The sequence below is a fragment of the Oncorhynchus tshawytscha genome, linkage group LG05 (assembly GCF_018296145.1).
Source record: "Oncorhynchus tshawytscha isolate Ot180627B linkage group LG05, Otsh_v2.0, whole genome shotgun sequence".
Taxonomy (NCBI): Eukaryota; Metazoa; Chordata; class Actinopteri; order Salmoniformes; family Salmonidae; genus Oncorhynchus; species Oncorhynchus tshawytscha.
The window spans coordinates 89,200,876-89,228,228 of NC_056433.1; the positions used below are offsets into that span (position 1 = coordinate 89,200,876).

The 27,353-nt window shown below is 43.1% G+C and overlaps 1 protein-coding gene across 1 annotated transcript in view; it reads left to right on the plus strand.

Moving 5' to 3' along the window:
* The window catches only part of LOC112251675 (gamma-aminobutyric acid receptor subunit gamma-3), a 332,193-nt gene that overhangs the window by 271,064 nt on the left and 33,776 nt on the right, over nucleotides 1-27,353 (plus strand). The window contains exon 6 of the mRNA XM_042322670.1: nucleotides 23,943-24,080. Coding sequence (XP_042178604.1) covers nucleotides 23,943-24,080 — 138 coding nt within the window. The remainder of the gene's footprint in view (nucleotides 1-23,942; nucleotides 24,081-27,353) is intronic.

Consider the following 27,353-nt stretch of genomic DNA (forward strand, 5'->3'; position numbering starts at 1 on the left):
CAAAGCCGGCGCAGGATATCCTGGTCCAAGCAGGTACACTGGAGACCAGGAGTGCTGAGGCGGCACCCTCCTTCCTGGCTGGATGCCCATTCTAGCCCGACACCGGGCTAGAATAGCGCACTGGAGACACCGTGAGATTCTTATTCTGTGAGGTTAGACCATGATCCAGAATTATTCTGTGAGATTAGACCATGATCCAGAATAGTTCTGTGAGGTTAGAACATGATCCAGAATAGTTCTGTGAGGTTAGAACATGATCCAGAATAGTTATGTGAGGTTAGAACATGATCCAGAATTATTCTGTGAGATTAGACCATGATTCAGAATTATTCTGTGAGGTTAGACCATGATCCAGAATAGTTATGTGAGGTTAGAACATGATCCAGAATTGTTCTGAAAAATATACTTCAATAGTTCTGAAAACCTTGCTGCAATGATATGTTGATGTGTCGTGATTTTGTTAAATAGACATGGGGTGGCCTGCAGAATATATTCTACCTTGGGCCTTCAGGTCACTAAGTCCGCCCCTTGCATAGTTTATTACCTCATGGTATTCTCCAGAAGTGGTTGTGCCATCTCTCAAAGACTAGGTCGTTTGTTTTGTTGAGTGATGATGTTTGAGGAAAAATACTGGAGAGATTCCCTGAACATCTCTGATTTAGTGTTGGTTGAGTGTTCGATACAATGCTAGAATGTTGGCTTGGATGTGTCTGAATGTGCTATAGGGTCTTTGGAAGGTGCTGTTGGAATGTGTTATAGGGAGTTGGCAAGTGAGTTTACCAGGCATGGTTTGGATTTTATGATTGCATTTCATTTCCTAAACAGTGTTTGACTGTCCTTTTATATTCAAGTGTTGGCAGTTCAATTGACTGGACATGATTTGGAAAGGCACACACCTGTCTATATAAGGTCCTACAGTTGACAGTGCATGTCAGAGAAAAAAAACAAGCCATGAGGTCGAAGGATTTGTCTGTAGAGCTCCGAGACAGGATTGTGTTGAGGCACAGATCTGGGGAAGGGTACCAAAAATGTCTGCAGCATTGAAGGTCCCCAAGAACACAGTGGCCTCCATCATTCTTAAATGGAAGAAGTTTGGAACCACCAAGACTGGCCGCCCAGCCAAACTGAGCAATCAGGAGGGACTGGCATTAGTCAGGGAGGTGACCAAGAACCAAATGGTCACTCTAACAGAGCTCTAGAGATCCTCTGTGGAGATGGGAGAACCAACCAGAAGGACAACCATCTCTGTAGCACTCCACCAATCAGGCCTTTATGGTAGAGTAGCCATACGGAAGCCACTCCTCAGTAAATGGAACATGACAGCCCCCTTGGAGTTTGCCAGAAGGCACCTAAAGGACTCTCAGACCATGAGAAACAGGATTCTCTGGTCTGATGAAACCAAGATTGAACTCTTTGGCCTGAATGCCAAGCATCACGTCTGGAGGAAACCTGACACCATCCCTACAGTGAAACATGGTGGTGGCAGCATCATGCTGTGGGGATGTTTTTCAGCGGCAGGGACCGGGAGACTAGTCAGAATCGAGGCAAAGATGAACAGAGCAATGTACAGAGAGATCCTTGATGAAAACCTGCTCCAGAGTGGTCAGGACCTCAGACTGGGGTGAAGGTTCACCTTCCAACAGGACAACAACACTAAGCACAGAACCAATACAATGCAGGAGTGGCTTCGGGACAAGTATCTGAATGTCCTTGAGTGGCCCAGCCAGGGCCTGGACTTGAACCCAATCTAACATCTCTGAAGAGACGTGAAAATAGCTGTGCAGCAACGCTCCCCATCCAATCTGACAGAGCTTGAGAGGATCTGTAGAGAAGAATGGGAGAAACACACCAAATACAGATGTGCCAAGTTTGTAGCGTCATAACCAAGAAGAATCCAGGCTGTAATCGCTGCCAAAGGTGCTTCAACAAAGTACTGATTAAAGGGTCTGAATACTTATGTAAATGTGCTATTTACGTTTTTATTTTATACATTTGCAAACGTTTAAAAAAAATGTAGTTTTGCTTTGTCAATATGGTGTATTGTGTGTAGATTGATGATGAAAAAAAAACAATTGAATCCATTTTAGAATAATGCTGTAACGTAACAAAAGGTGGAAAAAGTCAATGAGTCTGAATACTTTCCGACTGCACTGTAAGTTCATTCATTGTGGGTGTACATAGGCCTTATCCCTGTATGCATTGAGGCTTGGCTGGCCGACACACACCATGCATTGAACTCTTTCTTTATTTTACAGTCGTGGCCAAAGGTTTTGAGAATCACACAAATATTAATTTCCACAAAGTTTGCTGCTTCAGTGTCTTTAGATATTTTTGTCAGATGTTTCTATGGAATACTGAAGTATAATTACAAGCATTTCATAAGTGTCAAAGGCTTTTATTGACATTTACATGAAGTTGCAAAGAGTTAATATTTGCAGTGTTGACCCTTCTTTTTCAAGACCTCTGCAATCCGCCCTGGCATGCTGTCAATTAACTTCTGGGCCACATCCTGACTGATGGCAGCCCATTCTTTTATAATCAATACTTGGAGTTGGTCAGAATTTATTGTCACCTGCCTCTTGAGGATTGACAACAAGTTCTCAATGGGATTAAGGTCTGGGGAGTTTCCTGGTCATGGACCCAAATATTGATGTTTTGTTCCCCGCGCCACTTAGTTATCACTTTTGCCTTATGGCAAGGTGCTCCATCATGCTGGAAAAGGCATTGTTTCGTCACCAAACTGTTCCTGGATGGTTGGGAGAAGTTGCTCTCGGAGGATGTGTTGGTACTATTCTTTGTTCATGGCTGTGTTCTTAGGCAAAATTGTGAGTGAGCCCATTCCCTTGGCTGCGAAGCAACCACACACATGAATGGGCTCAGGATGCTTTACTGTTGGCATGACACAGGACTGATGGTAGCGCTCACCTTGTCTTCTCCGGACAAGCTTTTTTCCAGATTCCCCAAACAATCGGAAAGGGGATTGATTCATCAGAGAAAATGACTTTACCCCAGTCCTCAGCAGTCCAATCCCTGTACCCTTTGCAGAATATCAGTCTGTCCCTGATGTTTTTCCTAGAGAGAAGTGGCTTCTTTGCTGCCCTTCTTGACACCAGGCCAAAAGTCTTCGCCTAACTGTGCGTGCAGATGCACTCACACCTGCCTGCTGCCATTCCTGAGCAAGCTCTGTACTGGTGGTGCCCCGATCCCGCACCTGAATCAACTTTTGGAAACAGTCCTGGCACTTGCTGGACTTTCTTGGGCGCCCTGAAGCCTTCTTCACAACAATTGAACCGCTCTCCTTTAAGTTCTTGATGATCCGATAAATGGTTGATTTAGGTGCAATCTTACTGGCAGCAATATCCTTGCCTGTGAAGAAGCCCTTTTTGTGCAAAGCAATGATGACGGCACGTGTTTCCTTGCAGGTAACCATGGTTGACAGAGGAAGAACAATGATTCCAAGCACCACCCTCCTTTTGAAGCTTCCAGTCTGTTATTCAAACTCAATCAGCATGACAGAGTGATCTCCAGCCTTGTCCTCGTAAACACTAACGAGAGAATCACTGACATGATGTCATGACATGATGTCAGCTGGTCCTTTTTTTGAAATGCAGTGAAAACGTTTTTGGGGGATTCAGTTCATTCGCATGGCAAAGAGGGACTTTGCAATTAATTGCAATTCATCCGATCACTCTTCATAACATTCTGGAGTATATGCATATAGAGTACATACAAACTGAGGCAGCAGACTTTGAAAATGTATATTTGTGTCATTCTCAAAACTTTTGGCCACAACTGTAGTGTCACAATTGACTACAAAGTGTAAAAAGGATAATTTTGGTTTAAAAAAAAAGAGTTTAATACAACAAGTAAATGACGGTTCGGTTTGGATTACAATTATGTAAACAATTCATGCATCCTTTACCAAGCTCCATGTGCAAATCACCCCTCCACCCACTTCACTTCCTTAGGACCTTAGTACCCATATTTGGAATAGGTGGTTGGAGTTTGTTGGTCCCCAGTGGTGGTGAATTGTTTTATTTAGTTAATATACCGGTGGTGAAACCATAAACTGCTGGTTATGTATATTTTGATAATCATTATCATCGCTAGCATAACTAGCTGTCTAACATTAGCCTCAATACAACTCTGATATCTCTTGGAAACACATTTCAAAATAAGGCAAATAATTTGTAGGAAAACCTTTTGTCATAATTGTTATGTTGCCAGATTGACTTTAGATGCAGTTTAACTTGAACCAGCTAACTAACCATATTTTAACTAGCTAATGTTAGCATTGCTAGCTATCTTTTTTCAAAACTTTGCTAGTAACAGTAATGGCATTACCATCTCTCTAAAGTAAATTTGACGAAGTAAAATGGCAATGTTGTTTCCTACTAATTATTTGCCTACTTTAGCAATGTCATCGTAGTTCCATGCCACTATAAATTAGTGTAATAACATAACAGTCACATTAGCCTCCGAGGTGCAACCCATGTCCAGGGCATAAATAAATACTGGATGCGGCTATGGTGGTACTAGCTAACTCATGTCTGACTACAACAGTGGACCATAGCAAATGGCCACAGTAAAACATGTCACAGTTGGTTGCATAGTGTAATAGCCTGAATCTAATCCAATCTGGAACCAGTCAGTCTACATCTGTAAAGCACGGAATTAGTCTCATAATCATACGACACAAGTTGTGACAGTTCCTCCGTTGTAGCCAGTCTCCCTCGACTCTTATGAAAAGGACACACCATTATGAGGCCTCTGATAGCGACCCGAGTTACTGCCCTGTTGACACAGACGGCTTCATCAACAACGACAGGTAATGTGTTACGTTTAAATGCGAACATGTATATTTTTGAAAAAACAGTTTGATAAACTAGTAGACTAATTCCCCAGCCAAGCAGATACAACTAGTAGACTAATTCCCCAGCCAAGCAGATACAACTAGTAGACTAATTCCCCAGCCAAGCAGATACAACTAGTATAGTCATTCCCCAGACCCTATACAACTAGTATAGTCATTCCCCAGACCCTATACAACTAGTAGACTAATTCCCCAGCCAAGCAGATACAACTAGTAGACTAATTCCCCAGCCAAGCAGATACAACTAGTAGACTAATTCCCCAGCCAAGCAGATACAACTAGTAGACTAATTCCCCAGCCAAGCAGATACAACTAGTAGACTAATTCCCCAGCCAAGCAGATACAACTAGTATAGTCATTCCCCAGCCAAGCAGATACAACTAGTAGACTAATTCCCCAGACCCTATACAACTAGTAGACTAATTCCCCAGCCAAGCAGATACAACTAGTAGACTAATTCCCCAGCCAAGCAGATACAACTAGTAGACTAATTCCCCAGCCAAGCAGATACAACTAGTAGACTAATTCCCCAGCCAAGCAGATACAACTAGTAGTAATTCCCCAGCCAAGCAGATACAACTAGTATAGTCATTCCCCAGCCAAGCAGATACAACTAGTATAGTCATTCCCCAGCCAAGCAGATACAACTAGTATAGTCATTCCCCAGCCAAGCAGATACAACTAGTATAGTCATTCCCCAGCCAAGCAGATACAACTAGTAGACTAATTCCCCAGCCAAGCAGATACAACTAGTAGACTAATTCCCCAGCCAAGCAGATACAACTAGTAGACTAATTCCCCAGCCAAGCAGATACAACTAGTATAGTCATTCCCCAGCCAAGCAGATACAACTAGTATAGTCATTCCCCAGCCAAGCAGATACAACTAGTATAGTCATTCCCCAGCCAAGCAGATACAACTAGTATAGTCATTCCCCAGCCAAGCAGATACAACTAGTAGACTAATTCCCCAGCCAAGCAGATACAACTAGTAGACTAATTCCCCAGCCAAGCAGATACAACTAGTATAGTCATTCCCCAGCCAAGCAGATACAACTAGTATAGTCATTCCCCAGCCAAGCAGATACAACTAGTATAGTCATTCCCCAGCCAAGCAGATACAACTAGTATAGTCATTCCCCAGCCAAGCAGATACAACTAGTATAGTCATTCCCCAGCCAAGCAGATACAACTAGTATAGTCATTCCCCAGCCAAGCAGATACAACTAGTATAGTCATTCCCCAGCCAAGCAGATACAACTAGTAGACTAATTCCCCAGCCAAGCAGATACAACTAGTATAGTCATTCCCCAGCCAAGCAGATACAACTAGTAGACTAATTCCCCAGACCCTATACAACTAGTAGACTAATTCCCCAGACCCTATACAACTAGTAGACTAATTCCCCAGACCCTATACAACTAGTAGACTAATTCCCCAGACCCTATACAACTAGTAGACTAATTCCCCAGACCCTATACAACTAGTAGACTAATTCCCCAGCCAAGCAGATACAACTAGTAGACTAATTCCCCAGCCAAGCAGATACAACTAGTAGACTAATTCCCCAGCCAAGCAGATACAACTAGTAGACTAATTCCCCAGCCAAGCAGATACAACTAGTAGACTAATTCCCCAGCCAAGCAGATACAACTAGTATAGTCATTCCCCAGCCAAGCAGATACAACTAGTAGACTAATTCCCCAGACCCTATACAACTAGTAGACTAATTCCCCAGCCAAGCAGATACAACTAGTAGACTAATTCCCCAGCCAAGCAGATACAACTAGTAGACTAATTCCCCAGCCAAGCAGATACAACTAGTAGACTAATTCCCCAGCCAAGCAGATACAACTAGTAGACTAATTCCCCAGCCAAGCAGATACAACTAGTATAGTCATTCCCCAGCCAAGCAGATACAACTAGTATAGTCATTCCCCAGCCAAGCAGATACAACTAGTATAGTCATTCCCCAGCCAAGCAGATACAACTAGTATAGTCATTCCCCAGCCAAGCAGATACAACTAGTAGACTAATTCCCCAGCCAAGCAGATACAACTAGTAGACTAATTCCCCAGCCAAGCAGATACAACTAGTAGACTAATTCCCCAGCCAAGCAGATACAACTAGTATAGTCATTCCCCAGCCAAGCAGATACAACTAGTATAGTCATTCCCCAGCCAAGCAGATACAACTAGTATAGTCATTCCCCAGCCAAGCAGATACAACTAGTATAGTCATTCCCCAGCCAAGCAGATACAACTAGTAGACTAATTCCCCAGCCAAGCAGATACAACTAGTAGACTAATTCCCCAGCCAAGCAGATACAACTAGTATAGTCATTCCCCAGCCAAGCAGATACAACTAGTATAGTCATTCCCCAGCCAAGCAGATACAACTAGTATAGTCATTCCCCAGCCAAGCAGATACAACTAGTATAGTCATTCCCCAGCCAAGCAGATACAACTAGTATAGTCATTCCCCAGCCAAGCAGATACAACTAGTATAGTCATTCCCCAGCCAAGCAGATACAACTAGTATAGTCATTCCCCAGCCAAGCAGATACAACTAGTAGACTCATTCCCCAGCCAAGCAGATACAACTAGTATAGTCATTCCCCAGCCAAGCAGATACAACTAGTATAGTCATTCCCCAGCCAAGCAGATACAACTAGTATAGTCATTCCCCAGCCAAGCAGATACAACTAGTATAGTCATTCCCCAGCCAAGCAGATACAACTAGTATAGTCATTCCCCAGCCAAGCAGATACAACTAGTAGACTAATTCCCCAGCCAAGCAGATACAACTAGTAGACTAATTCCCCAGCCAAGCAGATACAACTAGTATAGTCATTCCCCAGCCAAGCAGATACAACTAGTATAGTCATTCCCCAGCCAAGCAGATACAACTACTATAGTCATTCCCCAGCCAAGCAGATACAACTAGTAGACTAATTCCCCAGACCCTATACAACTAGTAGACTAATTCCCCAGACCCTATACAACTAGTAGACTAATTCCCCAGACCCTATACAACTAGTAGACTAATTCCCCAGACCCTATACAACTAGTAGACTAATTCCCCAGCCAAGCAGATACAACTAGTATAGTCATTCCCCAGCCAAGCAGATACAACTAGTATAGTCATTCCCCAGCCAAGCAGATACAACTACTATAGTCATTCCCCAGCCAAGCAGATACAACTAGTAGACTAATTCCCCAGCCAAGCAGATACAACTAGTAGACTAATTCCCCAGCCAAGCAGATACAACTAGTAGACTAATTCCCCAGCCTATACAACTAGTAGACTAATTCCCCAGCCAAGCAGATACAACTAGTAGACTAATTCCCCAGACCCTATACAACTAGTAGACTAATTCCCCAGCCAAGCAGATACAACTAGTAGACTAATTCCCCAGCCAAGCAGATACAACTAGTAGACTAATTCCCCAGACCCTATACAACTAGTAGACTAATTCCCCAGACCCTATACAACTAGTAGACTAATTCCCCAGCCCCTATACAACTAGTATAGTCATTCCCCAGCCAAGCAGATACAACTAGTAGACTAATTCCCCAGCCCCTATACAACTAGTATAGTCATTCCCCAGCCAAGCAGATACAACTAGTAGACTAATTCCCCAGCCCCTATACAACTAGTATAGTCATTCCCCAGCCAAGCAGATACAACTAGTAGACTAATTCCCCAGCCAAGCAGATACAACTAGTAGACTAATTCCCCAGCCAAGCAGATACAACTAGTAGACTAATTCCCCAGCCAAGCAGATACAACTAGTATAGTCATTCCCCAGCCAAGCAGATACAACTAGTAGACTAATTCCCCAGCCAAGCAGATACAACTAGTATAGTCATTCCCCAGCCAAGCAGATACAACTAGTATAGTCATTCCCCAGCCAAGCAGATACAACTAGTAGACTAATTCCCCAGCCAAGCAGATACAACTAGTATAGTCATTCCCCAGCCAAGCAGATACAACTAGTAGACTAATTCCCCAGCCAAGCAGATACAACTAGTAGACTAATTCCCCAGCCAAGCAGATACAACTAGTAGACTAATTCCCCAGCCAAGCAGATACAACTAGTAGACTAATTCCCCAGCCAAGCAGATACAACTAGTAGACTAATTCCCCAGCCAAGCAGATACAACTAGTAGACTAATTCCCCAGCCAAGCAGATACAACTAGTATAGTCATTCCCCAGCCAAGCAGATACAACTAGTATAGTAATTCCCCAGCCAAGCAGATACAACTAGTATAGTAATTCCCCAGCCAAGCAGATACAACTAGTATAGTAATTCCCCAGCCAAGCAGATACAACTAGTAGACTAATTCCCCAGCCAAGCAGATACAACTAGTATAGTCATTCCCCAGCCAAGCAGATACAACTAGTATAGTCATTCCCCAGCCAAGCAGATACAACTAGTATAGTCATTCCCCAGCCAAGCAGATACAACTACTATAGTCATTCCCCAGCCAAGCAGATACAACTAGTATAGTCATTCCCCAGCCAAGCAGATACAACTAGTATAGTCATTCCCCAGCCAAGCAGATACAACTAGTATAGTCATTCCCCAGCCAAGCAGATACAACTAGTATAGTCATTCCCCAGCCAAGCAGATACAACTAGTATAGTCATTCCCCAGCCAAGCAGATACAACTAGTATAGTCATTCCCCAGCCAAGCAGATACAACTAGTAGACTAATTCCCCAGCCAAGCAGATACAACTAGTAGACTAATTCCCCAGCCAAGCAGATACAACTAGTAGACTAATTCCCCAGCCAAGCAGATACAACTAGTAGACTAATTCCCCAGCCAAGCAGATACAACTAGTATAGTCATTCCCCAGCCAAGCAGATACAACTAGTATAGTCATTCCCCAGCCAAGCAGATACAACTAGTATAGTCATTCCCCAGCCAAGCAGATACAACTAGTAGAGTAATTTTGCTTGTGAAGTGCATTAGCAGAAAGCTTCGTCCTTTCTTCAGAACAAAATGCAGTTTTCCACTTGGCTGTCTATTATATCACCCTTTCACAGGCTCTCCAAGTCATTATGGGGTAATTTGTGTAGATTGATGATGGGTGGGGGGAAAAACGATTTAATACATTTTAGAATAAGGCTGTATCGTAACAAAGTGTGTTAAAAGTCAAGGGGTCTGAAAACTTTCCAAAGGTACATTTTGTTTCAGTTTTAAATCATATATTTTCTCTCCAAACAGACGCAGGCAAGCCATGTGTACCACGTTCCACAACTTGGTCGTTTTCTTCCTGGGTCTCCAGTCTTCTCGCCTTCAGGCCATTAATCACATTTTCGCATCAGAATCCGGGTCCAGTATATGGTTGTGTTCTCCAAATAACTTGGATATCACCCCATCAGTGAGGGTTATGCACCTCGGCATTCGAAAGCTTCATATCCGGTGCACTTCCAGAAGGATTTATTTGCTGTCTATCATTCCCGTCTGTAGGTGTAGCCTTCATGCGCCAGGAAATTCAGGTTCCTTTGGAGCTTGTTCTGACTTTCTCTAAGAATCATGAATGCAAGATATTTTTAAGCAGATTATTTTGATTATTAGCATATGAACGACTTTCAATTCGATTGCTGGACTATCGAAGCCATCCATCCAACCCATTTATTTTACATCCCATCCTATTTATTCTACATCCCATCCCATTTATTCTCCATCCAACCCATTTATTCTCCATCCCATCCCATTCATTCTCCATCCAACCCATTTATTCTCCATCCAACCCATTTATTCTCCATCCATCCCATTTATTCTCCATCCAATCCATTTACTCTCCATCCAATCCATTTACTCTCCATCCAACCCATTTATTCTCCATCCAACCCATTTATTCTCCATCCATCCCATTTATTCTCCATCCAACCCATTTATTCTCCATCCAACCCATTTATTCTCCATCCAACCCATTTATTCTCCATCCAACCCATTTATTTTCCATCCAACCCATTCCATCCAACCCTGCTTCACCTGTTCCTGTGATTGTCCCCCCCCCCAGGAGTCGCTTATTTTCCCCAGTGTATTTATCCCTGTGTTTCCTGTCTCTCCTTCCCAGTGTATTTATCCCTGTGTTTTCTGTCTCTCTGTACCAGTGTATTTATCCCTGTGTTTCCTGTCTCTCTGTCCCAGTGTATTTATCTCTGTGTTTCCTGTCTCTCTGTACCAGTGTATTTATCCCTGTGTTTCCTGTCTCTCTGTACCAGTGTATTTATCCCTGTGTTTCCTGTCTCTCTGTACCAGTGTATTTATCCCTGTGTTTCCTGTCTCTCTGTACCAGTGTATTTATCCCTGTGTTTCCTGTCTCTCTGTACCAGTGTATTTATCCCTGTGTTTCCTGTCTCTCTGTACCAGTGTATTTATCCCTGTGTTTCCTGTCTCTCCTTCCCAGTGTATTTATCCCTGTGTTTTCTGTCTCTCTGTACCAGTGTATTTATCCCTGTGTTTCCTGTCTCTCTGTCCCAGTGTATTTATCTCTGTGTTTCCTGTCTCTCTGTACCAGTGTATTTATCCCTGTGTTTCCTGTCTCTCTGTACCAGTGTATTTATCCCTGTGTTTCCTGTCTCTCTGTGCCAGTTCGTCTTGTATGTTTAGTCACGTCAACCAGTGTGCTTTTTCCCCATTCACCTTCTGCTATTCTCCTTTTTCTCGTCCTCCCGGTTTTGACCCGTGCCTGTTTCTGGACTCTGTTCCCACCTGCCTGACCATTCTGCCTGCCTTGACCACGAGCCTGTCTGCCACTCTGTACCTCCTGGACTGATCTGGTTTGGACCTTTTTGCCTGTCCACAACCATTCTCTTGCCTACCCCTTTGGATTAATAAACATTGTAAGACTCCAACCATCTGCCTCCTTTGTCTGTGTCTGGGTCTTGCCTTGTGCCTTGATAAGATGGACAAATTCTGATTTCAAAACAAAATGGACTACATTCTCAAGAGATGAGTACCAAAATAGTCAATATGAGGAGGGAGGAACCCTGTGTATTCTGCACCATGATCAGTCCATATGGGGAGGGAGGAACTCTGTATATTCTGGACCAGGATCAGTCCATATGGGGAGGGAGGAACCCTGTGTATTCTGGACCAGGATCAGGTATCAGTCAATATGAGGAGGGAGAAACCCTGTGTATTCTGGACCAGGATCAGTCAATATGAGGAGGGAGAAACCCTGTGTATTCTGGACCAGGATCAGTCAATATGGGGAGGGAGGAACCCTGTGTATTCTGGACCAGGATCAGTCCATATGGGGAGGGAGGAACCCTGTTTATTCTGGATCAGGATCAGGTATCAGTCAATATGGGGAGGGAGGAACCCTGTATATTCTGGATCAGGGAACTCCTGTTATATACGGGACATCACACAGGATAACACTTCTTCTATGGTTTTATGTAAAGGATGGTTCTGGATCAGGGAACTCCTGTTATATACGGGACATCACACAGGATAACACTTCTTCTATGGTTTTACTCTGACAGACAGGCTTGATACTGACACTTCTTCTATGGTTTTACTCTGACAGACAGGCTTGATACTGACACTTCTTCTATGGTTTTACTCTGACAGATAGGCTTGATACTGACACTTCTTCTATGGTTTTACTCTGACAGATAGGCTTGATACTGACACTTCTTCTATGGTTTTACTCTGACAGATAGGCTTGATACTGACACTTCTTCTATGGTTTTACTCTGACAGACAGGCTTGATACTGACACTTCTTCTATGGTTTTACTCTGACAGACAGGCTTGATACTGACACTTCTTCTATGGTTTTACTCTGACAGATAGGCTTGATACTGACACTTCTTCTATGGTTTTACTCTGACAGATAGGCTTGATACTGACACTTCTTCTATGGTTTTATGTAAAGGATGGTTTATTCTATATGGACCTGTTACTACATTTAAAAGTTATCAAAACACTTAGTTTTAGAATATCTACAGAAACTCAGCATTCTCATATTGATCTGTAGCAGGTATTCCCAAACTGGGGTAATGCCGTCGGAATGTGATTCACATTTGATTTTTTTAAATGTTTCAAACGGTCCATTTTCCAACTGTACATTCAGGTGAGTTTTTTTTCTTCTCTCGCCTGAGTAGCCTTGTTTCACTGCCAAAATTGAAACCATCTAGTGTTCTGCGAAATAACACAATGTCAAATAATTAATATCCAATCACATTAACCGTCTCGCAGAAATTCCACTAACGGTCCGTATGTTATCAAACGTAGCTGTGCTGATGACGCAAAAGCCATGACAGGGAGACATAGTGGAGTGGTAACGCGTGTACAAGCAGTTGCTCCTGATGTCACTTGGGTACACTGCAGCATCCACCGAGAGGCTCTTGGGTACACTGCAGCATCCACCGTGAGACTCTTGGGTACACTGCAGCATCCACCGAGAGGCTCTTGCTGCCAAGGGAATACCTGACAGCTCGAAAGGTGTTTTGGACACTACAGTGAAAATGGTTCACTTAAAACAAGGGCTCTGAACTCTTGTGCATTTTCTGCAATATGGGCAGCGACCATGTAACGCTTCTACAGCATACAGAAGGGCGCAGGTTATCAAGGGTCAAAGTATTGACAGGTTCTTTTTAATTGAGAGTTTTCTTAACTGAACATAATTTAAACTTGTCTGACTGCTGATTCATGATAGGCCAGTCTTGTGAGAAACCCATCTGGGTGATGTCTTGATGAATGATCTGAATCTAGGATTACAGGGACTCTCCGCAACTCTGTGCAGGACAAAATTGAGGCTATGATTAAGAAGTTGGAGCTCCTCTCTGTCTGCATTAACAAGAACAACACACAGGTCTTTCCATCATTGTATGATTTTTTTTTGTGTTTGCAAATGAACTCAAGCTTACGGACAATGTCAAACGTGATAAAGCGAAATACCTGAGTGAGTTGGGTGCTCAATTAAGCAGGTAATTTCCCGAAACGGATGACACAAACAGGAATCGTTATCCCTTTCATGCCCTGCCTCCAGTCCACTTACCAATATCTGAACAAGAGAGCCTCATTGAAATTGCAACAAGCTGTTCTGTGAAAATGTAATCAGAAGCCACTACCAGATTTCTGGATCGGGCTGCGCTCAGAGTATACTGCCTTGGCAAAGCACACTGTTAAGACACTGATGCCCTTTGCAACCACGTACCTATGTGAGAGTGGATTCTCGGCCCTCATGAAAACTAAATACAGGCACAGACTGTGGAAAATGATTTAAGACTGAGACTCTCTCCAATACAACCCAACATTGCAGAGTTATGTACATCCTTTCAAGCACACCCTTCTCATTAACCTGATGAACAAATTAGGTTTTATAGATGGTTAAATAAAGAGCAAAATGATCGATTATTACATTTGTGCCCTGGTCCTATAAGAGCTCTTTGTCACTTCCCACGAGCCTGGTTGTGATGACAACTCACACTCATTCTTATGTTTAATAAATGTATGGTATTGTGTGTGTGTGTGTGTGTGTGTGTGTGTGTGTGTGTGTGTGTGTGTGTGTGTGTGTGTGTGTGTGTGTGTGTGTGTGTGTGTGTGTGTGTGTGTGTGTGTGTGTGTGTGTGTGTGTGTGTGTGGGGCAGGCTTACAATGATGGCAAAAATAACATTTGAGAGTGCTCTAACCCTGGTGCTAGAGGGGGTACACAACTGGATCTCTGGCATCTGACCGTACATCTGCCTGTAGTTATTGAACTCAACCTGCAGGAGGTTTGTTGTGACTGAGTGGAGAGGAAACCGCTGCGGACAAGGTTCTGACAGATGGGGTGTGTCTTGGTGGTGGCAAGGACACACGCACATCAAACCACACCCCCAAGCCTACTCACGTTTGGCTTCTGTCATGGCCGCCAGCATTTCTTGTGGAGCAAGCCAAAAAACGAGGCCAAATCAGCGGGTGAAGTTCCCCTTCAAGCTCTTTGTCTTCTTACATCCGTCCAAAAGGGAACTTTTAATTCATCAATTAAGGCAACCAGATCTCATGAATTAATGATTTGAATGAGGTTTAATATAAATGAGTTTCTCCACTGTGCATTGTTACTGCTTAGTGTTTGACCTGCTTGCCTCTGGTCCAGAGAGATCGCTGATCATTTGTTTGTATTACAGGATTTGCATATTGCCTGTGTAAGCCAGGTTTTCGCCTTTGAAAAGTATTCTGTTGGGGCTCTGAACTCAGACAAAGATAATACATGGAAGGATGCGGAACAAAGTTCCCCCCTTGCATTGTAGGAGAAGCTCATTCACATTCCTCATACCCTTCAGCTGCTCTCTCTCTCTCTCCAACCCTCTCCTCCACTTCCCCTTTCTCTTTCTTTATCTCCCTCTGTTCTCCCTTACCCCCGCTCTCTCCCTCTACCCCGCTCTCTCCCTCTACCCTGTTCTCTCCCCAGCTCTGTCCCTCTCCCCTGCTCTCTCCCTCTACCCTGTTCTCTCCCCAGCTCTGTCCCTCTCCCCCGCTCTCTCCCTCTACCCTGTTCTCTCCCCAGCTCTGTCCCTCTCCCCCATTCTCTCCCTCTCCCCCTCTCTGCTTTTGTCTTGCGGTTGATGAAGTGCCATTTTGCTCTGTGTTCGTCTCCACCTATCATTATACCACCGTGTCACTCAGGATTATTTAGGCTCTGATTCAGTTTTTCATGTTCATCAGAAGCAGGATGTAAACTGGGCTGAGAGAATATTAGCAGCGAAGGGCAGGATGGAAACTGGAATGAGAGAATATTAGCAGCGAAGGGCAGGATGGAAACTGGAATGAGAGAATATTAGCAGCGAAGGGCAGGATGGAAACTGGAATGGGAGAATATTAGCAGCCCAGGATGGAAACTGGAATGAGAGAATATTAGCAGCTCTCCCAGGATGGAAACTGGAATGGGAGAATATTAGCATTTAAACTGTCATCCCCTGCTCTTCACCTGCCATGATAACTCTCCCCACCTGCCCCTCGCTCTTCACCTGTCCCTCTTCCCTGTCATCTCCCTTCACCTGTCATGATCCTCTTCACCTGCCATGATCGCCTCTTCACCTGTTCTCTCCCTTCAGTCTGATCCCTCTTCACCCCATCTCTCCCTCTTCACCTGTCATCTCTCTCCCAGTCTGTCCCTTCACCTGTCCGCCTCTTCACCTGTCATGATCGCCTCTTCACCTGTCTGATCGCCTCTTCACCTGTCTGATCGCCTCTTCACCTGTCATGATCGCCTCTTCACCTGTCCCGCCTCTTCACCTGTCATGATCGCCTCCCTGTCATGATCTTCACCTGTCATGATCGCCTCTTCACCTGCCATGATAACCTCTTCACCTGTCATGATTCTCTTCACCTGTCATGATCCCTCTTCACCTGTCATGATCCCTCTTCACCTGTCATGCTCGCCTCTTCACCTGTCATGATCCCTCTTCACCTGCTTTTGTCTTCACCTGTTGATGCCTCTTCACCTGTCAGTGCCTCTTTTGCTCTGTGTTCTCTTCACCTGATAACCTCTTCACCTTATACCACCTTCACCTGTCAGGATTATTTAGGCTCACCTGTCATTCAGCCTTTTCACCTGTTCATGATCGCCTCTTCACCTGTCATGATCGCCTCTTCACCTGCCATGTCGCCTCTTCACCTGTCATGGGCCTCTTCACCTGCCATGATAATCTTCACCTGTCATGATCGCCTCTTCACCTGTCATGATAACTTCACCTGTCATGATCGCCTCTTCACCTGTCATGATCGCCTCTTCACCTGCCATGATCGCCTCTTCACCTGTCATGATCGCCTCTTCACCTGTCATGATAACCTCTTCACCTGTCATGATAACCTCTTCACCTGTCATGATCGCCTCTTCACCTGTCATGATCGCCTCTTCACCTGCCATGATAACCTCTTCACCTGTCATGATCGCCTCTTCACCTGTCATGATCGCCTCTTCACCTGCCATGATCGCCTCTTCACCTGTCATGATCGCCTCTTCACCTGTCATGATCGCCTCTTCACCTGCCATGATAACCTCTTCACCTGTCATGATCGCCTCTTCACCTGTCATGATCGCCTCTTCACCTGTCATGATAACCTCTTCACCTGCCATGATAACCTCTTCACCTGTCATGATCGCCTCTTCACCTGCCATGATAACCTCTTCACCTGTCATGATAACCTCTTCACCTGTCATGATAACCTCTTCACCTGTCATGATAACCTCTTCACCTGTCATGATAACCTCTTCACCTGCCATGATCGCCTCTTCACCTGTCATGATCGCCTCTTCACCTGTCATGATAACCTCTTCACCTGTCATGATAACCTCTTCACCTGTCATGATCGCCTCTTCACCTGTCATGATCGCCTCTTCACCTGTCATGATAACCTCTTCACCTGTCATGATCGCCTCTTCACCTGTCATGATCGCCTCTTCACCTGTCATGATAACCTCTTCACCTGCCATGATAACCTCTTCACCTGTCATGATAACCTCTTCACCTGTCATGATCGCCTCTTCACCTGTCATGATAACCTCTTCACCTGTCATGATCGCCTCTTCACCTGTCATGATAACCTCTTCACCTGTCATGATAACCTCTTCACCTGTCATGATAACCTCTTCACCTGTCATGATAACCTCTTCACCTGTCATGATAACCTCTTCACCTGTCATGATAACCTCTTCACCTGTCATGATAACCTCCTCACCTGTCATGATAACCTCTTCACCTCTCATGATAACCTCTTCACCTGTCATGATAACCTCTTCACCTGTCATGATAACCTCTTCACCTGTCATGATAACCTCCTCACCTGTCATGATAACCTCTTCACCTGTCATGATAACCTCTTCACCTGCCATGATCGCCTCTTCACCTGTCATGATAACCTCTTCACCTGTCATGATCGCCTCCTCACCTTGGTCTGAAAAGACAGATCCATCATATCCAAATGATTGTGAATTGTGAGATTTTATGAAATATCAAATTTGGTAGAGGACTTTACTATTCCCATAGACCCGTGTTTAATTTAAACATACAATATACAATTTTGCCATATGATATTTAATTTTAACCAATTTTAACCATTTTAATTTAGCTCTACAGACCATAGAGACCTATGAGGTTAGCTCTACAGACCTTCATTAAGACCTATGAGGTTAGCTCTACAGACCTTAGAGACCTATGAGGTTAGCTCTACAGACCTTCATTAAGACCTATGAGGTTAGACCTATGAGGTTAGCTCTACAGACCTTAGAGACCTATGAGGTTAGCTCTACAGACCTTAGAGACCTATGAGGTTAGCTCTACAGACCTTCATTGAGACCTGAGGTTGGACCTATGAGGTTAGCTCTACAGACCTTCATTGAGACCTATGAGGTTAGCTCTACAGACCATTAAGACCTATGAGGTTAGCTCTACAGACCATAGAGACCTATGAGGTTAGACCTATGAGGTTAGCTCTACAGACCATAGAGACCTATGAGGTTAGCTCTACAGACCTTCATAAAAACCTATGAGGTTAGACCTATGAGGTTAGCTCTACAGACCTTCATTGAGACCTGAGGTTAGCTCTGCAAATGACCAGGGTTTTTTTCTCTCCCTGAAATCAGCCGTTGTCCCTTAATTGTTCATTTTAGATTAATATAGTCGATGCTGCGAGCATCAAGATGAATAGACTCAGTTGAATGTGTGAATAGCACAGCAATTAGACCATATTGATTGGACCAGACTAAGGTAAAGTTCACATTTTTTTGTCTTCTTGAACCACAATGAATCATACACATTGTGCTAGACTCTAGCTACACTACTTGACCAAAAGTATGTGGACACCTGCTGGCCAAACATCTCATTCCAAAATCATGAGCATTAATATGGAGTTGCTTTTGCTGATATAACTGCCTCCACTCTTCTGGGGAGGCTTTCCACTAGATGTTGGAACATTGCTGCGGGGACTTGTTTCCATTCAGCCACAAGAGCATTAGTGACGTCAGGAGCTGGTGTTAGGCGATTAGGCCTGGAACGCAGTCGGCATTCCAATTCATCCCAAATGTGTTCGATGGGGTTGAGGTCAGGTGCAGGCCAGTTAAGTTCTTCCACACATATCTCGACAAACCATTTCTGTATGTACCTCAATTTGTGCACCAGGGCATTGTCATGCTGAAACAGGATTGGGCCTTCCCCAAACTGTTGCCGCAAAGTAGGAAGCACAGAATCGTCTGGAATGTCATTGTTTGCTGAAGCGTTAAGATTTCCCTTTACTGGAACTAGTGGGCCCGAACCATGAAAACCAGCCGAAGACCATTATTCCTCCTCCACCAAACTTTACAGTTGACACTATGCATTCGGGCAGGAAGTGGTCTCCTGGAATCTGCCAAACCCAGATTTGTCCATCGGACTACCAGATGGTAATGTGGGATTCATCACTTGCTTCCACTGAGTCCAATGACGGCAAGCTCTACAGCGCTCCAGCCGATGCTTGGCATTTCGCATGGTGATCTTAGCCTGGTGTGCTGCTGCTCGGCCATGGAAACCCATTTCATGAAGTTCACGAAGAACAGCTCTTGTGCTGACGTTGCTTTCAGAGGCAGTTTTGAACTCAGTAGTGAGTTTTGCAACACGAGGACAGACGATTTCGACGCACCAGCGTCAGCACTCGACGTTTCCGTTCTGTGAGCTTGTGTGTCCTACCACTTCGTGGCTGAGCCGTTGTTGCTCTTAGACGTTTGAATAACTTCCTTAAAACTTTTAACTAAATGTTTATACAAGACTTTGTAATAACACTGCTAGCTTAGTTTGGGTTAACTGTTTTGAACGTCAACCACAGATAGAACACATGGAATGAATGGAATGAATCATGCAACACAAATGTATTTTCTATTGTGACATGGCATCAGTGAGATTCAAACCTGTAATCTTGTGTTCTCTATCCATGGAATCCAGGATGGAACCATGTTTTTAGATATAAACTTCTTCATTTTAGAGTCTATTCAAACAGACCCCATTTCAAAGGAAACAAGTACTCATTAAGATCAGGAATGGCCAATTAATGGGCTCGCCTGAACACACTTAACAAAGAGAGGATAGAAACAGTTTCACTGAGAAAGGAAAGTATTTGCTTTTAAGTAACAGTCTTAGATTGTTCTCTGAATGTTACTGAAGTTTTCTTGTGTTTTTTTTATGAAAAGTTCTTCACCTTCTCTGAACAATTTAAGAACATGACTTTAAAGTGGAACTGATGGTATTTTAACTACTTTGCAAATATGAAACAAAGAATATCAGTTAAAAAATAAGTTATATTTGACTCAAAATTCCATAATGTAGAGTAAGGCATTGTTGTCGGAATAGATTCAATGGATGACTAATATAACTAATTCACCAATAAATGTCTTGGTAATCCAACAAATATTGATATCAAGTTGTAAATGACAGCCTGGTACATTGTTTGCTGCATGCAGCTATTCGGGATTCACTGTTTCAGTTTCGATGACTACATTTTCTTTGGTACTAAAACGGACACGTGTAACTAAGGCTGTGAAAGTCAATACAATCAAACGAGCAAGGACAATGACCACAAGACAGTCATAACGTGGCTAATAGACTAGCGCATCTATTCATGTGTCTATTTATTTAGTAAGCTAAAAACACAGAGCCTAATATTAGCTAGCTAGCTAACTAGCTGTTTGGAGGATGGCATTTCTTTTACCCCCATATCATTTTTGGGGGGCTACAGCTAGAGATGCTGGTGTCATTTGGTTAGCTAGCAAGAAATGTGAATCACTTTGCTAGCTAGCTATGCTGAACTTGAAAACCATCCACAGTTAGCATATCAATCAAATGTATTTATAAAGCCCTTTTTACGTCATATTAAGCTCTTTTTACATGGCTAATTTGCATATAGGTCTACTGTAGCTCTGATTGGCTATGGTTCACTGGTCTGTGTAGAGTCCGGTCCTGGACAAGACTGACACATTTCTATTGGGTTTTATTTACTGCAGTGTCTACTAATTGTCCAAAAGCACAGCTGCTTTCCCACTCTATATTGCTATAGAATTTTCACAAATGCCTTACTCTACGTCATTCCCAAACATTCTAGGAAAGTATGAAAACGTGAGAAATGACCATATCTAAGTGCTCGCTTCCCAGAAAATTTCAAAAAATTATATAATAATAATAATTTTATAGAAACAATTGGCATATTCTTGCTGGGGGTGTATATAAACACATTTTAACTAGATTTAATGTTGCTAAAATGCTGTCTGTTCCACTTTAAATAGAACCATGAGGAAACCTGTAGGAAATGTTCTGCTGAAGGTCTGAACTTCCCCCAAGAAGAACGTTGCTTCTTAACGTTCTTGGAACAATTTCAAAGCATCATTTTATATAGAACCATGATGAAAGCTGTAGGAAACATTATGCTAAAATATTGAAATTCCCCAAGAAGAATGTTGCTTCTTAACGTTCTCTGATCTATTTGAGAACATTCCTAGAACATTACCAAAATGTTAATGAAATGTTACCATGTTTGAACTTTTAGGAAACCTTCTGTTACAGTAATGAAATACCAAGAAAATAATATTATTTTGCCAAGTTCCTTAAATGTGCTGAGTGCGCTCCAAAGCCAATAAATTATCCTGCACCATTTCCAGAAAGTTGTAGCAAGGTTGTATGAAAAAGAACTATACTCTCACCAAGATCTAATAAACATATGGTTCTCAGAACATTGTGTGCTAGCTGGGTAGCTACTGAAACAACCTCATGACATGACTGTCCAGGATCATTCCACTGCAAAAAGCACAGGAAAATATGATTTTAATACCCACCATCTCAGATTGTTCTGAAGTCGTTTCTGTAATTAATTACAGATACGATTAGCATTCCTGCAACATTATTTTGTTGAAAATAATTTTATCTCAGAGAACTTATGCTAATTAATTGCACCCAAATGTGCCATTTTAATTGATAGGATTCAGATAATATTCAATAAATATAGTATCCAAAATCCAATTTGGACCAAACTTTTTCCTACCAATGAGTAAGACATGAGGAAACAGTCCTCTATATTTGTCAGGTAGTATGTAGCTGTGGCTTGGAGTATTGCTGCTCCATACTATGTAAGTTATTCCCTGTGAATCTGGTGTTTATTTCTCCCCTATTCAGATAAATTATTTACCATAAAGTAGTGTGAAAGTACCCTATTTTGAACACTAGATGCCGCTGTTCCTGCTATACCGCCACACACTTATCAATTTTTCTGTACTTGTATTTATTGAGTAGATCACAACATTTATTTTTTGCAACATTGTGTAGAAAAACAATAGATTTGGCTCATTATGAAAACAAATTGTGGTCATCCTCACAATTCAAGCCTGTCCTCAATGAAAGCGATGATCAGATGGGAAGGCCATCCCTTAACACAAAGATGAATGGACTCCTGTATTGAACCAAACCTTTTCATTTACTCTGCTTTCCTCCCCACTCTGTCTTCTTCATTCAGACTGTCTTTTCAATAGCTTGCTGTGCTCCAACCAAATACACTAATGTCACCCTGGGCCTATCAGTCTGTCTGTAGGAGCATCTAGCATCACCATGGTGATGCTGTGTTGTTGAATTTGAGATGTAAAACACATTTTCAGAAAGGGATACAATACATTATTAATATTATTATTAGGGTGGAGGGAGGGAGAGAGACAAGAGAGGGGGAGGTGGAGAAAGAGAGAGAGAGGGAGAGAGACAAGAGAGGGGGAGGTGGAGAAAGAGAGAGAGGGAGAGAGACAAGAGAGGGGAGGTGGAGAAAGAGAGAGAGGGAGAGAGACAAGAGAGGGGGAGGTGGAGAAAGAGAGAGAGGGAGAGAGACAAGAGAGGGGGAGGTGGAGAAAGAGAGAGAGGGAGAGAGACAAGAGAGGGGGAGGTGGAGAAAGAGAGAGAGGGGAGAGAAGAGAGGGGGAGGTGGAGAAAGAGAGAGAGAGGGAGAGACAAGAGAGGGGAGGTGGAGAAAGAGAGAGAGGGGAGAGACAAGAGAGGGGAGGTGGAGAAAGAGAGAGGGGGAGAGACAAGAGAGGGGGAGGTGGAGAAAGAGAGAGAGGGAGAGACAAGAGAGGGGGAGATGGAGAAAGAGAGAGGGGGAGAGACAAGAGAGGGGAGGTGGAGAAAGAGAGGAGGAGGAGGTAGAGAAAGAGAGAGGAGGAGAGACAAGAGAGGGGGAGATGGAGAAAGAGAGAGAGGAGGAGAGAAAGAGAAAGAGAGAGGAGGAGAGACAAGAGAGGGGGAGATGGAGAAAGGAGAGGGGAAGACAAGAGAGGGGGAGGTGGAGAAAGAAAGAGGAGGAGGTAGAAGAAAGGAGAGAGACAAGAGGGGAGATGGTAATTCCAGAGGAGGTAGTCACACCTCAGGGGGAAGACAAGAGAGGGGGAGATGGAGTAATTCCAGAGGAGGAGGTATTCAAATCTCAGGGGGAGAGACTGGGGAGATGGAGAATTCCAGATGATTGAGACAGAAAAAGAGATAGAATAAAGAGGTCACAATACTGTGTAATTCCAGATGGGTAGTCACACCTCATTAAACTGCTTTGTGTAATTCCAGAATGGTATTCACATCTCATTAATCTGCTCTGTGTCATTCCAGATGGGCAGTCACACCTCATTATCCTGCTCTGTGTCATTCCAGATGGGTAGTCACACCTCATTAACCTGCTCTGTGTCATTCCAGATGTGTAGTCACACCTCATTATCCTGCTCTGTGTCATTCCATATGGGTAGTCACACCTCATTAACCTGCTCTGTGTCATTCCAGATTGGTGGTCACACCTCATTATCCTGCTCTGTGTCATTCCAGATGGGTAGTCACACCTCATTAACCTGCTCTGTCTAATTCCAGATGGGTAGTCACACCTCATTAGCCTGCTTTGTGTAATTCCAGATGGGTGGTCACACCTCATTAACCCGCTCTGTCTAATTCCAGACGGGTAGTCACACCTCATTAACCTGCTCTGTGTCATTCCAGATGGGTATTCACACCTCATTAACCTGCTCTGTCTAATTCCAGATGGGTAGTCACACCTCATTAACCTGCTTTGTGTAATTCCAGATGGCTACCCGAGAGATGAGATGATTTACAAGTGGAGGAAGAACTCTGTGGAGACATCCGACCAGAGGTCCTGGAGACTCTATCAGTTTGACTTCATGGGACTACGCAACACCTCACACATAGTCAAGACAACAGCAGGTAAGGTTGTCTACCGTTAGTGTTATATTTGGTAAGAATGCATTTTAATGAATGTGAGTCATGAATAAAGATGTTAACTGATACCCTGTCTCTTGCTGGTCACTATCTCTCTATCCCTCTAAACTGACATCTCTTGCAGAGTTTACCCTTAGTAATTCGTAAGAGTAAGAGGCCCAGCCAGAGCCCGGACTTAAACTTGATCGAACATCTCTGGAGAGACCTGAAAATAGCTGTGCAGCAATGCTCCCCATCAAACCTGACAGAGCTTGAGAGGATCTGCAGAGAAGAATGGGAGAAACTCCCCAAATCCACAGACTGTTGTCCTCCCCATTCGGTAGCAACTTCTCCAACACCCGATTTAATCCATTTTACTTTTCTCCGCATTGAGGAACAATCTCTTTTTGACTCCAAAATTCCATTGAACTTTTATAGACTCTTCAGCAGACAGAGACTGGAGCTCTGGTCCTTGCATAATTGTGCAACCACAGTTTGTTTTGTGCTTTCAAGACAAAAGGGAACTCAATAAATAACAAAAACTAGTTCAAATCGTTTCCCCCGAGTTCTTAGTTGTCTTGAACGCACTGAAGTCTGAAGTCAGAGATTTCCCAGTTCCCAGTTGCTTTGAACACAGCATTTCTGTTGCACGTTAGCTCCCTACATCATCACTACAAGCGCTACGTTATTCGCCAGACACTCTCCACGCCCACATTCTGGATACACCAAGCACAGAGAGTGACTGATCAAACACTCAATGGAAAGGCAAAAGCGAAATGCTCAGCGAGAGAGAGAGATAAAAACATACAAAACCCTCCCCTGAGTGAAATTGAAAAAGCATGACCCCCCTCCATTTTCATCTGGTTAATAATTGCGTAAATTTCAATACCACTCCCATATTCTTGCTAGAGAAATTGTTCTTTGCTAAGATGCAAAAAATGCCATTTTACAATTTAAATTTAAAACAATAAAGTAACTTTTGTTACATGGAAATTATTTGATATTGAGAAACAAAATGGCTGCATTGGATCTTTGAATATATTTGTTTATTCTACTACTGTCATGGTTTCAGTCCATGTTAGATCTACTACTGTCATGGTTTCAGTCCATGTTGGTTCTACTACTGTCATGGTTTCAGTCCATGTTGGATCTACTACTGTCATGGTTTCAGTCCATGTTAGATCTACTACTGTCATGGTTTCAGTCCATGTTAGATCTACTACTGTCATGGTTTCAGTCCATGTTAGATCTACTACTGTCATGGTTTCAGTCCATGTTAGATCTACTACTGTCATGGTTTCAGTCCATGTTGGATCTACTACTGCCATGGTTTCAGTCCATGTTAGATCTACTACTGTCATGGTTTCAGTCCATGTTAGATCTACTACTGTCATGGTTTCAGTCCATGTTGGATCTACTACTGTCATGGTTTCAGTCCATGTTAGATCTACTACTGTCATGGTTTCAGTCCATGTTGGTTCTACTACTGTCATGGTTTCAGTCCATGTTGGTTCTACTACTGTCATGGTTTCAGTCCATGTTGGTTCTACTACTGTCATGGTTTCAGTCCATGTTGGTTCTACTACTGTCATGGTTTCAGTCCATGTTGGTTCTACTACTGTCATGGTTTCAGTCCATGTTAGATCTACTACTGTCATGATTTCAGTCCATGTTGGTTCTACTACTGTCATGGTTTCAGTCCATATTGGTTCTAATACTGTCATGGTTTCAGTCCATGTTGGTTCTAATACTGTCATGGTTTCAGTCCATGTTGGTTCTACTGCTGTCATGGTTTCAGTCCATGTTAGATCTACTACAGTCATGGTTTCATTCCATGTTGGATCTACTACTGTCATGGTTTCAGTCCATGTTGGTTCTACTACTGTCATGGTTTCAGTCCATGTTGGATCTACTACTGTCATGGTTTCAGTCCATGTTAGATCTACTACTGTCATGGTTTCAGTCCATGTTAGATCTACTACTGTCATGGTTTCAGTCCATGTTAGATCTACTACTGTCATGGTTTCAGTCCATGTTAGATCTACTACTGTCATGGTTTCAGTCCATGTTGGATCTACTACTGCCATGGTTTCAGTCCATGTTAGATCTACTACTGTCATGGTTTCAGTCCATGTTAGATCTACTACTGTCATGGTTTCAGTCCATGTTGGATCTACTACTGTCATGGTTTCAGTCCATGTTAGATCTACTACTGTCATGGTTTCAGTCCATGTTGGTTCTACTACTGTCATGGTTTCAGTCCATGTTGGTTCTACTACTGTCATGGTTTCAGTCCATGTTAGATCTACTACTGTCATGATTTCAGTCCATGTTGGTTCTACTACTGTCATGGTTCCAGTCCATATTGGTTCTAATACTGTCATGGTTTCAGTCCATGTTGGTTCTACTACTGTCATGGTTTCAGTCCATGTTGGTTCTACTGCTGTCATGGTTTCAGTCCATGTTAGATCTACTACAGTCATGGTTTCAGTCCATGTTGGATCTACTACTGTCATGGTTTCAGTCCATGTTGGTTCTAATACTGTCATGGTTTCAGTCCATGTTGGATCTACTACTGTCATGTTTTCAGTCCATGTTAGGTCTACTACTGTCATGGTTTCAGTCCATGTTGGTTCTAATACTGTCATGGTTTCAGTCCATGTTGGTTCTAATACTGTCATGGTTTCAGTCCATGTTGGTTCTACTGCTGTCATGGTTTCAGTCCATGTTAGATCTACTGCTGTCATGGTTTCAGTCCATGTTAGATCTACTACTGTCATGGTTTCAGTCCATGTTAGATCTACTACTGTCATGGTTTCAGTCCATGTTAGATCTACTACTGTCATGGTTTCAGTCCATGTTAGATCTACTACTGTCATGGTTTCAGTCCATGTTAGATCTACTACTGTCATGGTTTCAGTCCATGTTAGATCTACTACTGTCATGGTTTCAGTCCATGTTAGATCTACTCCTGTCATGGTTTCAGTCCATGTTAGATCTACTACTGTCGTGGTTTCAGTCCATGTTGGTTCTAATACTGTCGTGGTTTCAGTCCATGTTAGATCTACTACTGTCATGGTTTCAGTACATGTTAGATCTTCTACTGTCATGGTTTCAGTCCATGTTAGATCTACTACTGTCATGGTTTCAGTCCATGTTAGATCTACGACTGTCATGGTTTCAGTCCATGTTAGATCTACTACTGTCATGGTTTCAGTCCATGTTAGATCTACTCCTGTCATGGTTTCAGTCCATGTTAGATCTACTCCTGTCATGGTT